The sequence below is a fragment of the Halyomorpha halys genome, unplaced genomic scaffold (assembly GCF_000696795.3).
Source record: "Halyomorpha halys isolate HHAL.00 unplaced genomic scaffold, Hhal_1.1 Scaffold1991.1, whole genome shotgun sequence".
Taxonomy (NCBI): domain Eukaryota; kingdom Metazoa; phylum Arthropoda; class Insecta; order Hemiptera; family Pentatomidae; genus Halyomorpha; species Halyomorpha halys.
The window spans coordinates 71,302-87,930 of record NW_027106386.1 but is presented as its reverse complement, the minus strand read 5'-3'; the positions used below and the strand labels follow the sequence as shown (position 1 = coordinate 87,930).

At 30.9% G+C, this 16,629-nt stretch overlaps 1 protein-coding gene across 1 annotated transcript in view; it reads left to right on the top strand.

Moving 5' to 3' along the window:
* Positions 1–16,411, top strand: part of siz (Brefeldin-resistant Arf-GEF family protein schizo) — a 22,399-nt gene extending 5,988 nt beyond the window's left edge. The window contains exons 3-11 of the mRNA XM_014436564.2: positions 2,444–2,575; positions 2,657–3,086; positions 3,171–3,380; positions 3,495–3,712; positions 4,325–4,614; positions 7,000–7,139; positions 9,684–9,909; positions 13,981–14,170; positions 14,247–16,411. Of these exons, the coding sequence (XP_014292050.1) occupies positions 2,444–2,575; positions 2,657–3,086; positions 3,171–3,380; positions 3,495–3,712; positions 4,325–4,614; positions 7,000–7,139; positions 9,684–9,909; positions 13,981–14,170; positions 14,247–14,484 (2,074 nt within the window). The 3' untranslated portion in view covers positions 14,485–16,411. The remainder of the gene's footprint in view (positions 1–2,443; positions 2,576–2,656; positions 3,087–3,170; positions 3,381–3,494; positions 3,713–4,324; positions 4,615–6,999; positions 7,140–9,683; positions 9,910–13,980; positions 14,171–14,246) is intronic.
* Positions 16,412–16,629: the final 218 nt, after the last annotated feature.

Sequence of the window (16,629 nt, the reverse complement as noted above, 5' to 3'; positions counted from 1 at the left end):
ATATACATATAAAACATTTGGAAAATACCTTTAGATATAATTATTGAAATTCGGCATAAACTTTGTTAAACTCATTCTCAGCAATTTTGTAAGATGATTAATCAACAGCAAATATTTCAACTTCTTGTTGATCATTGTGGATTACAAAACTTTCTGTAATAACATGTTCAAAAATATAGAGCTGCTAATGGCATTAACTGTATAAATGTGTGTTGATTTATTTATTATCAAAATTAAAATATCAAAGTACATTAAATCAAAGCTCCTTATTCTAGGTTCTCCTGTTCATGTTTTTAGTATTGATGGATTAAAAAAAAAATATGCGACCTTTTATAACTGAAATGTTTTTCATTTGTGGGTTGAAAACACACTTTGTATTCTCATAACAATATGTATTTATTTAATATTTACTTAAAAAAAAAAAAAAACATGTATCAAAGTATATGTACCCACGAATCTTATCCATACGAGGTGTGGCATAAAAGTAATGAGACTGGTATCACTGCAAGTGATCTTGTAACCCAGCACTAGTGTCCTTGATGGAGCTCGTTTATCAGTACCCTGTCGTAGCTCAGTGCGAGTTTCAACTCCTTCCATTAACTACATGATTTTTGTAACTGCAATTAGTGAAATAGTATTTTGTTTGTGCATTACACAAAATGGAAAAGTGGAATTTAGAGCAATGTTTGGAATTGAATTTGGAGCCATGAAATTCTGTGTTAAGCTTGGAGAATCGGCAAGTGCGACGTTTCAAATGTTAAAACAGGCCTATTGGAAACATTCTTTATCCTGAGATTAAGTTTTTCACTGGCAAAAATCATTTTTGGAAGGCAGAGAATAAATTGAAAATGAACACCGTTCAAGGACGCCTTCAACTTCGAAAACCAATGAAAACATCAACTATATGAACACTCTTGTGAGATCAGACCTTTGTTTTATATTAAGAATGTTGAGCGAACTTGTAAATTTGAACAGATTTACCGTTCATCAAATTTTGACTGAGCATTTACACATGCGAAAGGTCTGTGCTAAAATGGTGCCTGATTTGTTTTTTGACAAAAGAGGAATTGTCCGCAAAGAATTTGTTCCTCCAGGACAACAGTAAAATATTCACTGTAAACAGTGAAATAACGGTCATTCGCATGAGACCAGACATTGCAGACAAATGGATGCCTCATGTCACACTGCCCTCTCTATAACAGAATTTTTGACCTCAAAAGGCATTCCAGTGATTCCCCAGCCTCCTATTCACCTGACCTCAGTCTATGTGACCTTTTTCCTAAACTGAAAAATGTCCTTAAAGGACGTTATTTCGGGACTTTCAAAATATTCAAAAGAGTGTGTGTAACAGGCATGCTGAAGACCATACCAGTTGAAGACTTCCAGTGCTGCTACCAACAGTGGGAACAATGTCTCCATCAGTGTGTACCTGCCCAAGGGAATTACTTTGAAGGGGATAACATTCATGTTTCAAAAAAATAAAAACTATGGAAAATAAAAGAATTAGTCTCATTACTTTTCTGCCTCACCTCGCATTAGGCAGAAAGTTGTTCAAAAAAATGCCACCAGACTACAGAAGCCATTATGGCTTATGATAAAAGGTGCCAAATCTTTTGTTTGATTGATTCAACTTGTCATTTATCACAATAATTTTGAGTGAATAATATGTAATAATATGTCTTTTTTGCTTTGTTCCCTTTTATAATGTCAGGGATATTTTTTTATAAATTGTAATATTATAAAAAATGTTTCTTTTTTATATAAGCAAAGAGAAATGAATTCCTACTTGGCAAAATTTGTGTAGTTGCTTAATGTAAAACTACCAACATCTGATCATTTACATCATTTCAGTTGTTTGCCCAAGACAATTATTTTTTAAATCATTTAACTATTATCTAACTCAGTGACAGACAATTAATAATGTTTAAAAATCTTTCATTAATTTAATTTTATTATATATTTTTTCTTTTTGTTTTGTAAACATATTAATTATATGAAAATTGTATTATATGAATTACCCTTCTGCATTCATGAATTAAATGGCATATTTACACAATATATCTCTTGCGAATAAGGAGCTTTGACCGTATTATCATTCTATCTGTGCAACAGGATATTTGTTACTTTCTCAATTCAACAAGGTGCTGAATACTTTTCAAACAATTACTTGGTACTTTTAAAGGGCTACTGTCAAAAATTTTTAAAATGCTTGCAATTTGTTCCACTTTTTGTATTTATAATTTTCTCTGATTAATTTATTTTCAATTTGCAGATTTTCTTTAAGGTTTGTATTTTAATTGAAATGTTACATGCATTAAAATCATATTTTGTGGTTCAAAATGTTTATATTTTATTTATGTTGAATAGATAAGGATGTTTTATGCTATTATTTTTAGTAATTTTGGCTTGATCACTATATGAATAATTTTTTTTTTTTTTCCAGAAGTGATAGTTATAAAAATGAAAGTATCCCTACCAATCCATATCCTGTTCATAATTGGTCTCAAAGTGTTAATAAAAAAGGATCATTTCGAAACAATAATGAGGCATTACAGAGATCAAGAGTGCAGCATGTGTAAGCATCAATTTTAATTGTGTTCTAGATTCCGAAATTTTATTTTATTTTAAAAAACTTGTTAATTTTATTTTGTTTTAGTTATGAGCTGTCACAAGATCTTCTAGATAAACAGATTGAAATGCTCGAGCGGAAGTATGGTGGTGATAAAGCTAGAAATGCAGCTTTGACTATTCAGCGAGCATTTCGCCATTATACTTTAGTTAAAAAATTTGCTACTATTACTTCTATGGCCAAGGCTGAAAAGAGGTTTAGTAGGAGGTTGGTGGGATTTCAAGAAGAGGGAAGCGATTCCAGGATGCTAGATTGTTTTTCTAGCAGTACTAATTTGAAATCGCAAAATCCTAATTTACCATTAAGATCACTTTCAATGAGGGAGAAACGAAGTTTAAGCAGCCCAATGCCAAGTTTACCGAGGAGCTATTCTGGACGATGTGAATTAGCTTGCTATTCCACCACAAACATGAATCAGGATTGCTCATCAAGAGAACCATGTGTAGATAACAAACAGGTATATAGTTAATTCCTTTTTTTCTTTAATTGTATAAATAGATTAAAAATATTGGAATATTGTATCTTTTTTTTTTTTTTGTAGGAAGAATCTAATGGGGCATCGAAATCTCGTACTAATCGTGTACCACCAGAAGTTCCTAAAAGAACATCTTCTATTTCTGTCCGCTCATTAGAAAATCCCACCAATATAAATCTGAATAAAAATTCAGATAGTGGAAGCGTTTCCAGTGTTCAGTCATCTGGTAGCGATTCCAGTGTGATTCCTCCAGTTACCAATATTAAAACACCTTTGGTATGTTCATGTTATCTCTTATCAATAATAAATATTGATTAAAGTTTGAAATTAGCTGATAAGTTTAAAAAATATTGTTTAGTACTTTTAATGAATGTGTGTTCAATTTTCCAGGTTCCCGAAACTGTTAGAAAAAGGCAGTATCGTGTTGGGCTAAATTTGTTTAATAAAAAACCTGAACGTGGTATTAGTTACCTTGTTAAACGAGGCTTTCTTGAGAATTCTCCTCAAAGTATTGCTCAATTTCTAATCACTAGAAAAGGGTTGAGTAAGCAAATGATAGGTGAATATCTCGGTAATCTTCAAGATCCATTCAATGGAGCGACATTGGAGTAAGTTTATTTTTCACTAGCATTTATATTAATTACTTGAACAAATTTAAATTTGAATAAAGTCATGTGACAATGTCTTTTTGATCAAAATCCAGCAGCCAAAATGTTGCAGCTTGAAATAAAGTTAATTAAAATGAAAACATTTTACTTAGTAAACTGATTGACCAATGATCAACCTCAAAAATATATTACTTTGTTTTTGTTTTCTTATATATTTTTGCTTTTCTTAATGTATGTACATATTCATATTTTCTTTATTGCATACATACTGTTTATTTCGTATTTGATTATGTATTTATTTATGTGATCGATTCTATGCATAATTATTCTTTTGCTGTATTTAAAATATGATACTTTAATAAAGAAAATGTTTATTATTCACATTATGTTGTTTTAAACAAATTGTTTTATCTACATTATTAACTTGATTCTGATTTTCTGGTCCCTTTCAGTTTGTTTTAACGGTTTACTCTATATCATCTATGTCATTATAGGTAATCTGCATCACAAATAATCTATCAGCGGATAATTGAGATTTGACTTTCATTCATTTTTAGCATATAGAAAAAAATTAAATACTGTTTTCTAAATGTTGAATTTTTAATATTACAGGTATTTTGCTCAAGAATTAGATCTTTCAGGAATGCAAGTTGATGTTGCTTTAAGGAAATTTCAAACTTACTTTCGAATGCCTGGTGAGGCCCAAAAAGTGGAAAGAATAATTGAAATCTTTAGTCATAGATATTGCCAGTGTAATAGAGATATGGTTTCAAGGCTTCGAAATCTTGATACTGTTTTTGTCTTAGCATTTGCTATAATAATGCTTAATACTGACCTCCACACTCCCAACCTGAAAGCAGAGCGCCGAATGTCATTAGAAGACTTTATAAAAAATCTTAGAGGTAATCTAACTAAAACATACTCAATAGTATTTTTATATTATTTATAAGAATGTCCCTTTAACAACAACCCTTTTAAAAAGAAAAGATTTTTTAAAAAATTGTGCTCACTCAAGTTTTCCATTAACAGAAGCTCATTAAATTGGTGTAAACATGTATAAACAAATACTCTCATTAAGTCTTTAACAAGATCTAATGTGTAATGTTTTTTTAAACCTTAAAAAGTTAAAATTGTAGTGTCATTTGCTCAAGGATTGGTGATAATGATGCTCTTGGTTCTTGAAAATTGGTCATTTTTATATATTTGGATTGGCGAGTAAAACTACCACCCTGTGAAATAGATTTTCTTTTTCTCGGAATGTGTGCCTGATATTTATTTTCTCTTCTGTTTTTGATTAATATAGAGGAGCAAAAACTATGATAGGGATACAAAATAATTGGTGGAATACAATTAGAAGAATCTAACCCCAAAGCCTTGAGTGTTGTTATTTGAATTGGCAAAATTGGTGAGTTGTTTGCTGGTTGCTTAGGTACTTGATGTGTTTTGGTTAGAGTCTTCCAATTCCATTCTTCCAATTTTTTTTTTTTTTATGAAATTCAAAATTAATTACATTAGTATTATAGAATGGATAATGAGTTACCTTAATGTTTAATTTAGATTCTCTTCTATGATACAGTTCTATAATTTTTTTTATTATCTTGCTGAGTAGGTTTTTATATTACTACCATTACTGCTTCAGAATTATTTTCAATTTGATTAATATTTTATTTTATTTTTTTTGTTCCTCATCTGTTGACCTATACAGCCTTAGAGTAGGAATGTCAAAGTACTTGGTAATTATGTCTGCTAATGATACAGTTGAGTTGTCTCTGTGCAAACTAAAATCAAATTCATTTACGTAACTTATTTCATAATTTTCTTCATAGCTATCAACTTTTACCTGTTTTATGAAGAGGCTAAGGCAAGCCTTTTTTTGTAAAATAACATGAATGATTTATTGTGAACACTGTTTTTCAGAAAGTAACTTTACATGTTAGGATTAACATACCCATAAGTTTATACGAATGTGATAAAATAATAAAATTGTCACTGTAGCAGCAACAGCAGATTTAAAATTTTTACTTATAATTTTGTATTATTGGTTGTAGTGCAGTGCAAAGGGTTAAAACATAAAATTAAAAAAAAAACAACTGCAAGTTAGTAAGATTCAAGTTATAAAAATTTTAGGGAAATATTTTACAGAAATTTATTTATTACAAATGTGAGAAAAAAAAGTTTCGATCTCAACATGATATAGGTTTTAGAAATTAAATAAATATCCATATCATGAATAATTTAATAACTTGGATCATAGAAAGATTTCAGATCCTGGTAAATTTGTTTCTGAGATTTTTGTTAAAGCAATTTTTTGTATTTTATTACTGCATGTAATTTGTAATTTGTTGCTGGTATTTACACTGCTCTTTATGGAATAATTATCTGGAAAAAAAAAGAAAAACTTTTCATATCTCAATCTAACAGTGACAAGCATTTCACTTTCTAATTACTAAACTGTCAATGATGGGGAATGTTTTTGAAAAACCTAAAATTAAAAGACATATCACATGCTTTGTGTGGGTAAAAGTTTATTTAAAATAATTTCTATTTTTGTTACAGATAAACTCTTGATCAAAATTAGTGTTCCACCTTAGGTTTTATGTAAAATTCTTATTAATAAAACTAACTGAATCCCTTAGTGTATATTCATTTGTTTATGATTTATAAGAATTCCAGGATTGTTTGCAACTGATGAAATGAAATTAGTTAAATACTCTCAATGGCCTAAAAAATCCCCGGTGAGTTAGGAATTCAATGACATGGAACTTTTATTACAAGTTGGAGTCTTCAACTCAAAACTTGATTTTGATAACTCATTTGTTAATTTTATTCTTAAACACTAGCATTTCTTAATTTATAGATACATTAAAAATAAAAAATCTCCTCAAGTAGTTGGATTGTGGCTCCCATCGTTCAGATAGAGGATCTTCAAGATAACCATTGAAGGTATCTGCCTCTAAGACTGAATATCCTGCACCCATGATAATGGCGATAATGATACCTCAAAAAGATTAAAAATTGGTTAATTTTCTGTCTTCAGGATTCAGTCAGTTTAATTTTTCTGTTGTTTGTGTTAATTATCATACTTTGAATGTTTGATTATTAATTATATAGTATTCTTGAAATGAAAAATAATCCAAGTATTTAAATAGTGGAATGAGAAAGTGATGAGCTAATTTATATCAGGAGTATATTTACTGAAAATAATGGCATTTTCTCATTTGTTTTATCATGTTATTTTATTATTTATTTATTTTTTGTATGGGTATTTATCATTTTCTTATCTATAGGAGTTGATGATTGTTGTGATATTGATAGAAATATGCTTATTGGAATATATGAGCGAGTTAAAGCTAATGAATTTAAAACAGGTTCAGACCATGTTGCTCAAGTTTTAAAAGTTCAATCCACAATTGTTGGCAAAAAACCAGTAAGTATGATAGTCAATTTTTTGTTTATTTTTTAAATTAAGTAAAACTTTATTATATGCTGTTATATGTTTAATGATAATTATCTTGACACTTCGGAAGATAAAAATCCTTTAGTTTCTCTTGTTCCTTGCCATAGGGAGTGCATGTATTCAGGTACAGAATCTTATATTATTCTGCATGGCAGGACGTTTCCTGGTTTTCTTTGTTGGTCAAAGACACCAAGAACCTCCCATATCAGGAGAATAAAATAACATCCATGAATAAGTAATAAAAACATCCATACCACTTGGAACAAATAGAGAAATGCAGGGAATAGACCTTTGTAGAAATGAAAAAACATGCAAGAGACAGAAGCTCTAGGTACAAATGGGTAGAAGGATCCCCATATTGAAAGGCAAGTGGGTGGAAGAAAAAGAAGGAGGTGGAAGTTTCTCCTATTAAATTTCATCTATTATTGATCGATAGTAATCATAAATATTAAGAAATTAATTAGTCATTTGATGCTGCTTTCCTTGTGATTCACAATAACACCTTTTTAATCAATATAATATTAAAAATAAGTTTATCCAAAATTTAAATTAAAGTTTGAAATTAATATCTGCAAATCATAAAGTATAGAGCCAATGCAGATTAAAAACTTATCCAACGCCCATCCATGGCACATGAACCAAAGCTATACTACTCAATTTCTTATTCATGAAATATTAAAAATTAAGGATCAGTCCTAGACAGTCCCTTATATATATTGTAATATTTAAAATTTATTAATTAGTATGAGGAAATTTAACTGTTATATTATATTATTGTTACGGCGGGTAGGGGTTTAAAAGGAACCTTTACTTGCCCAACTGTGGGGATTAGTAAAAATAAAATAAGTGAATAGCCGAATTTTGTTATTGTTGTATTTTAAATAATTGAACATAATAAACTCTAAAACAAAATATTCAAACATATAAACTAGAAAAGTAAAAAAAAAGAAACTTATCCTAACTTAAAACTATTACAAAAATTAAATCAAATTGAACTTAAGAGAAAAAACAATGTTTTTATATCACCGTGGGTGATTGATGGGACACCTGCTGTGGGTAGGGGTTATGTCCTCATGAAAGTAGATTTGGAAAAGAGGTACATCTGCCCGCCTTGTCCTCTTGGAAGATAAGCCGAAGTAGTCCGCCCGCTGTGACGAAAATGGTTAAGCTGGCGAAGATGGCCGACTGCTGGCTACTAAGACTAAGTAGATTGAGGAAAACATGTAAGCTGATGTGAGTGCACACGATGAAACTTAAAGGTGTATTGTTTATTTTTCACAGTATAAAAACAAAAGAGAACATCTGCTTTTAACACAGCAAAAACATATGTTACACAATCGATCTTTTGTTTTTAAAACCATGTTTGGCTGCAACAATTATATTATATTATTCTCAGATCTAAAACAGCTTTGATGATGACAAGGTTTAAATGAATAGATTAAATATTAACTAGATATTAGAATTTTATTTTAAATTACTTAAATTATTTACTATCTCAGGGCTGGTTTTCCAGTCAATCAGGACACTACTACGCTTAAATAAATTAACGGATACAAAACTGTTTAATCCTAGGTTGAGCAAACTAACCAATTATATGATCCTTTTTAATGACTTAAGTTTTGATGTCTTCTCCAAAAAAATGCTGAAGCTGACAGTGTAGACAACATATTGGTCAGGTCCTCTTAGCTTCCAGGGCACATCCAATCCACTGGCGATCCAAGCCAAAAGTGCTCTTCCTAAATATGCTACAACTGACCGTAGACAAAGGGTGATTAGGTCCTCTTACCTTCAAGGACATATCCACTTTCCCGCCATCCTAACCAATGAGTGATGCTCTCTTCCCTTTTATCTATTACCAACGTTCCGATAGTTGATACCAATATCAATCATTGCACGTTAGTTTTGAGTTGCTATCTGATTTCTGATGTAGATTTTTCCTTGATAATTATTTTCTTCTATTTTTTCTTTAAATTACTATAAATATAACCATGGCAGAAAGTTGAAAATATTAGAATCTATCTGCTCAACATGGCAGTGATTCAGCCGACTTTAAAATGGTATCTATCTTGACTACTTTGAACTATGTTTTTATACTCCATATTTGACTGATCTAAATTGGTTAGCTTGCTTTTTTATATAATTAAACTAATGAACAATATTGAACAGCAATATATAAAATAAAACATAACTAAACTATTTATTTGAAAAAATATGTATTTATCAAAAAATAGGATATCAAATATCTTTATCCTCTATGTATGGGTCCATGTTTTAAAGAGATATTGCTACATATGATTTATAAGCCTTACCATTTTAAATTTCTTCTGTGGTCACAGGGTCATGATTCTTAATGAATTGTTCAAGTAGCAAGATTAATTTTTTCCATTTACTGATTCTGATGTCAAGCTTGCTTAGGGGGAACAAATAATTATTAATAATATAATCTTGTAATTTCATATAATTTTCTTAAATAATTTTGTATAAATATTTTATTTATGTATTTTCTCTTTCCAGAATTTAGCTCTGCCTCATCGCCGTCTCGTTTGTTATTGCCGTCTGTATGAAGTTCATGACATTTATAAAAAAGAACGTCCTGGTGTTCACCAAAGAGAAGTATTTTTATTCAATGATCTGCTTGTGATTACCAAAATATTGAGTAAAAAGAAAAGTTCTGTAACCTACACTTTTCGACAAAGTTTTTCACTCTCGGGTCTTGCAGTCTCATTATTCGAAGTACCATGTGAGTAAATATTGATACTTTATTTTAGAATTTATAAAAGCTACTATAGTTTTATTAGATTAGTTTGTTATTAATTCAGTTTGCTCCCTCTCCCTTGTTTCCTAATAGGTCTACACTTTGAGACATAGATAATAGATAGAGATTATAATACTGGTATTATAAAGGTCTTGTATTTAAGCCTGTGCATTTTTATCTTAAAAAAATTTTCCTTCATTAAGACCATAGTACCCAAGCATGTCAAGGCGACACAGTGGCATTCTACTATCAGTATGAGTACTCAACACACACTCTGGCTAGAATAGATTAGTTAATTTTAGGTTTACATATCGTTCTTGCCTTGGTTGTGGTACATAAAGAAATTAAATCCTAATAAACAAACTTAATTTATCTAGGCTAGGGCATAATAGCACAGCTAGGATAAAAGTGGGTTTCTAGGTGTGGAATGAAAGGTAAGTACAATTTAATCATATATATAAGTTAAATGTTTGCTAAACCAAAGACTTGAAAAAGAGAAAAAGGAGAGAGAAATGACTAACTCGGTTGCTTCTCAAACACTCAAACTTTTATTGAGTCCATCTCGTCTATGTATACAGTTTGATCAGCTGATCTCCACAGTCCGCTGACATAGGCTGTAACTCTGTAAAGCTGTAGCTGTAACTCCCCCCACCAGTTTACAAACAATTCTCGTAAACTAACACAATACAAAATAAAGAAAACTATTTACAATAAAAATAAATTCCTATACACATATCATTGTAAAAAAAAAACTTACAAGCTCCCCGAAGTAACGCTATATTCATATCTTAAATTTAAGAATAAAATAAAAGAACTCTTAGAATGTTGTGTTCTCTAATAGTTATCACATTGAATAGGCTCCCGTATTGCTGTATCTCCTTACCCCTGTTAGACCCTAACTTTCTGTAGACAATCATCCCGATTCTGATGGAACCCATCCTGTCTGTGACCGTTAAATTCTCCTACGCTACCCTCCTTTTTTGTTCCTTTCCATTCTTCCCCAGGCCTTCTCCCATAACTTTCTTCAAGCAACATGGTTGTTATGTATCTTCTCACAGTCCTCTGCTGTGCCCTTATAGTCCTTCCAGTGTCTTCAAAGCCCAAAGAGGATCTCAAATGGTGAAAACCCTGTGACTTTGTGTACCAAATGGTTATATGCCGCTATCACCTTAGGCATTGCTACATTGGGTTCCAATCCCTTGTCGATCTGGTATAAGCGAAGATGGTGACTCAATGTACCATGAAGCTGCTCTATGCTTCATCTACTCTTTGGGTCTCCTGGTGTGTTGAGGTGCCATGTCATGTCATGGTCCTTTATTTCAGCTCAAATTCTCTGCATCCGTCCAATGCGATGCCCTCCGGAACTTCTTAGAATTGGAACCACAACCGTAGAGCTGTCAACACAGCTTTCGCCGACTTTTCCTGCGCCTTACTGAAGCTAAGAGTCACAGTTATCCATTTATATCCTCTCCAGGTTAAAGTATCAATCTGTAGATTGTTGAGCAGTGCATCTGCAGTATATGTTTCCTCTTGTCTCCCTTTTGGCAGGTTTCTGTCATATTTCATCCATTGACTAATTTCGCAATTTCCTATAACCTCTGTGATAGTCTTCTCTATCCCCACCAAAAGTACTTTCTTTTGAACGCATGCAGGGTCTTCGGGATTCCACAGTGATTTGTTTTGCCCTGGAGATATGCTATGGACACCTCTTTTTGTCGTTCGTCCTCCTTAAGGGTTTCCACCATCTGCTTGCAACCGATGAACCTCCTATTCCATACCTATTTTTTCATGCCGCTTGATCTTCTCCAAGACACTGGCCTTGCCCATATAAAGGTGATGAGTTTCTCCGGGTCCTGAAGGAGCCTTCAACACTCTACAAATCTGGTTGGCCCCCATACCTAGCTGTGACCAAATTGTCATGATTTTTCTCCTCCCATACAATCTGCCATCTCTTTTTGTTATGTCCTCCAGTTCCTCCGTATCTATTGGTCTTCCTTCCTCCGAGCTCTCGTTAGACGGTAATTCTTCCCTATCGTCTTCCTCTGCCACATTCTGTTCTTCTTCCTCTCCTGGTGTCCACTCCCGTAGGAATTACATCCGATCCTGTACCTGCATTGTCTCCATCACCTCGCTGAGTTTATCTGTGATTATGTAGTAGCGTGCCAGGAGTTCCACAGCATCCTACCTCCTAGCCACTGGTTTCTTCGTTTCCCTGATCATCATGAATTTGTCCTCCTTTGGGGCTCACTGTTCTCCTTCGAATGCTGTCTTTAATCTTTCCTTGATAACTTATCAAGGGGTCTCTTCGTCCGCTTGAATTTGATTAAGTCCGCTCCTCTTCACTCTGCAGACGACCGCTGCTTTTAATGCATCCGCATCTTCGCTTTCGAGTAGATTTTTAATTTATTTTGCTTCAGTTGGGCTTATCAGTTGGTCTCCCCTTTTATGAAGTGGTTGAGTTCGCCTATTGCCCTGGTGAACCGTTCGAGGTCAGAAACGACCTTCCTCAAGTCTTGGGCAGTTGCAGTGCCTACTTTTATCCTCACTAGTGTTGTTGCGTGTGCTGGTAGTGGAAGAATCTCCGGGAGTGGAGGATTCCCCTCTGTGAGAGGTGCATTCTGGGCCACGTTTTGATTCAAAGCTTCCAGGTTCAAAACCACTTGTTTTACGATACTATTGCCATTAGCATCCATTATTTACAAAAAAAAAATGAGAGAGAAAAAAATTAAAGATGATAAAACAACAACAAAAAAATTACTAAAGTTCCATCAAAGTAACTGCTGACTCAGGCTGTAACTTATATATTGTAATATTTAATATTTATTTAAAATAAATATAAGGAATTTTAATACTTTTTATTTATTCTCATATCTTAAGTATAGCTTAGGTTCAAATGAAACGCTTTAATATTAAACTGATAGGAAAATTTTATAACATAATTGGCTCTTAATCTCAGGCAGGTTTTCCAGACAATTAGAACAGACACTTAGCTAAATTAATATCAACTTTCTTCAATTCTAGGTAGAGCAAAACTAAGCAATCACATATTCTTCTATGATGACTGATGATGTTCTTTGTCTTCTATCTCACAAAGAAACACTGACTGTAAATAAAGTATTGGTCCTCTACTCTTTTCAACAAACATCTAAACTCTCGGTGATCCTAATAAAGAGTGATCTTATTTTTCTTGGATGATCCTTGATGTCTTCTTTTTCTAGATGTCTACCTCTGAGAGTGAACAAATGGTGATCCGCCTCACCTCTTCTAGGAGCTCCTCGTTTCCTGGACACGTCACATCACCCGGTCCAAACAAACAGTGATCTAAACAAAGCCTTGTTCCTTCCCCTTGCCTAGGTGTTCGATTTCGACATTGATTGTAGCACAATGGTTTTGAGTTTTTGCTTGTGATTTTCTTTATGAATATTATTCTGTAACACTTATTATCGACTTCTATTTTTTCTTAAATGTATTGTAATTACAATCATGATGGGAAGATAAATATATTTGAATCTGCTCAACATGGCAGTGATTCTACCGACTTCAAAATAGCGCTGCCATCTTGGCTTTGAACAATGTCTTTTGTGATGCATATTTTACTGATGAAAATTGGTTAGCTTGCTTTTTGGTTTAACAAAACAAATGAATAATATTTAACATTGATACATAAAAATAAAAACATAACTAAAATCATCTATGCATAAAAAACAACTATTTATTAGAAAAAAAATGAGGATATTACAATATATATATATATAGTTTGTAAATTTTTTGAATAACCAAATTTTACGGAATGGTTCCATACTTCTAAGGATTAACCAGAATAAAAGGAAACCAAACCATAAATGCCTAGTTATCATTTCGAAATCTAATTTCAGAAGTCTAAAAAGAGGTTGTGATTATTAAGGTTTTAAAATGAACTAATCTCTCCCTCCCATAATTATCTATTGAATGAGCATATTAAAATTGAATTTAAATCAATAGCCTTCGGATAAATACCTTCATGCATATTTTATTCTTTTAATTAAAATTGATTTTTATGAGTCATGATCTTTTCAGACTATCCATTTGGAATAAGATTGTCTCAAAGGGTAGATTCACAAATTCTGATTACATTCAATGCTCGAAATGATCATGATCGTTGTAAGTTTGTAGAAGATATACGTGAATCCATTAGTGAAATGGACGAGATGGAAAATTTGCGAATTGAAGCAGAGCTAGAAAAACAAAAATCTAACAGAAACGGAAGGTACTTTTAATTTTCAATATAATACTGAATTTTAGATAATTGTAACTCTAATGTTGTGGTATTGTTTTTATTTAAGATCTGTCAATGGAAATTGCAATGAAAATAGAGACAGTGGAGTGGCTGATATTGAAGTTTGCGCTTGCATTCATAGTGAATCTCCTACTCATTTTAATGAAAGTCATGGTAACATAAAAAGATCAGCTTTGAGTAATTCTTTATTAGATATTCATGAGCAGACACAGTGTGGTTCAGTACAATTTTCGGAACCCCCTCAGATCTACTCAACTTCCCTTGATCAGTCTGATTCACTGTGATATTGTTTTGTATATAGAATATTGATTATAAATTTTGAGTGAGATTTCAGTATTTATTAATATTTTGCTAATGTAGTCTGAACTAAATAGTTTTGGTCTGCACCTTAAGAAGAATATCTTTTCAGTATTATAATTTTTTTTCCCCCTCAAACATGCTCTAGTTATTCTAACATATTTTACACTTATATTATTTTTTCTAGAAAAAAACTTTTGGGTATGTACGTGTATAAATGTTTGTGTTATACATGTTCAATCCTTTTTAAATCTCATTCCTCATTTTTACGAGTAACATTTTCCTTTATAGGAAATTTATTATCTCTGTCTTGAGTCAATAATTTTATCTGATTAATATTTTTAAATAAATGTTCATGTATTTTTTAAAGTATTCAATCAACTTGAAAATTTATGATAGTAATTTATCCATTGTTTAAACTACTTTTTTCTTTGTTTGAAACAAATTTATTCTTAATTTAATGTTAATTAACAATTAAATTGTTCTATAATGAGCCTTGCTAAATACGAAAATTTTCTTATATATTATACTCAAATATTTCTAAAGATTAAAATGTGAAAGATTTCCAAAATTTGTATTTCCTGTAGTAATCAAAGGATATTTATTTGGTATAATTGTTATTAAATACGTTCATTAAAAATTCTCTCAATCGTTTCATGACTTTCTCCATAAGGACAATTATATTAATTTTTATAATTAATGATCTTTCCTGTATTCAACCAAGATGTTGATAAAACTAAATCATAATAACTTACCCATGGTTCGCATAAAGCGCTTTAAGTATTTTAACAAAAGGCTTTGAGTTTTAGAACAATTTTTGATATTCTTATTAATTAAAATAGTTTTTCTTTTCTTAATTTTTAAGAATTTTAATTTTGGATTAAATTTTAAGCTTATTTTTATTATTTTTGATTGATTGATTGAAGTATTTTAAAAATTAAAACAATTAGTTTCAGACGTTCCCTTAACTGAATTGTTTTAATCATTATACAGTTATTAAGTGTTTCAAATTTGATTGTCTTGTATTATATATATACTTTATTATGAGGAAATGGGATTTGGTGAGAAGACATATGCTGTTGGTAAATAGTTCTTCTTAATATTCAGACCAAAGCTTATGAAATGAGTTCTATGCTCATGAGGCTATAATCACCATGTTCCTTTTATATTCTTGAAATATATTATAGTTAAAAAAATTACAGTACTTGTGTTAAATATGATATTTTTACTACTCAAAGTATAATGATATATTTATTTCTGCATTTAGGGATAGTAGGTGAAGTTATAAAGTAAAAGTGATCAAAAGTATGTGCCAATTTTGCCATAACAGTTTATTTTTCAAGGAAATCATTAAAATTATATCTCAATTGTTTACCTTTTTTTATTCTGTTTGATTCAAATCCAGGATTTTAACTACTTCCATCCATTTGATGTAATTAGTAAGTAATAATCATAAAATAGATGTTCTTACTGCCAAATATTTTATTTTATTAGAAACATTTATATTGACTTTATTCATATTTTATAAAATTTATTTTCATTAACTATTTGAATGTCTTCTTTTAATTAACTTCTTTAGACCAACTGAATTTTATTTAAATGGAAATTTTCATGAAATTTGTTGCTACATATTTGTTTGAATGAATGTTTAGTTTGGAATATAACTCATTTTTGCAGATCCACTTGTGCAATTGTATATTATATGATAAATTTCTCCTCAGAATATTGAAGTTGAATATCTCTTAAGGTTACTGTACAAGTTCTTATTAAATAACTATAATTAATAAACTCTTTTGAATACCTATGTATTATGAATAAAAAAAAATGATTTAATAATGCATGATATTTTTTCGTATTTATTTTAAAAGAAAAAAAAATGAAAAAATATCAGCATGTAAGGGCTCTTTGATGGAACAGTTCATGAATTTGTATGTATTTTTCATTATTAAATACTATTATAATTTTGTTTCAATTATTATAATTTTCCTCTATACATTCTTAGTGGAAAATACAATATTTATTAACTTTTTATTTTCTTATCTGTCAATTCTGTAAGCATCTTCATTATCTTCCAACATGTTATTTGGTTTGTTTCGTGCAATAGATATTAATTAAAATTATCTTTACTTGTT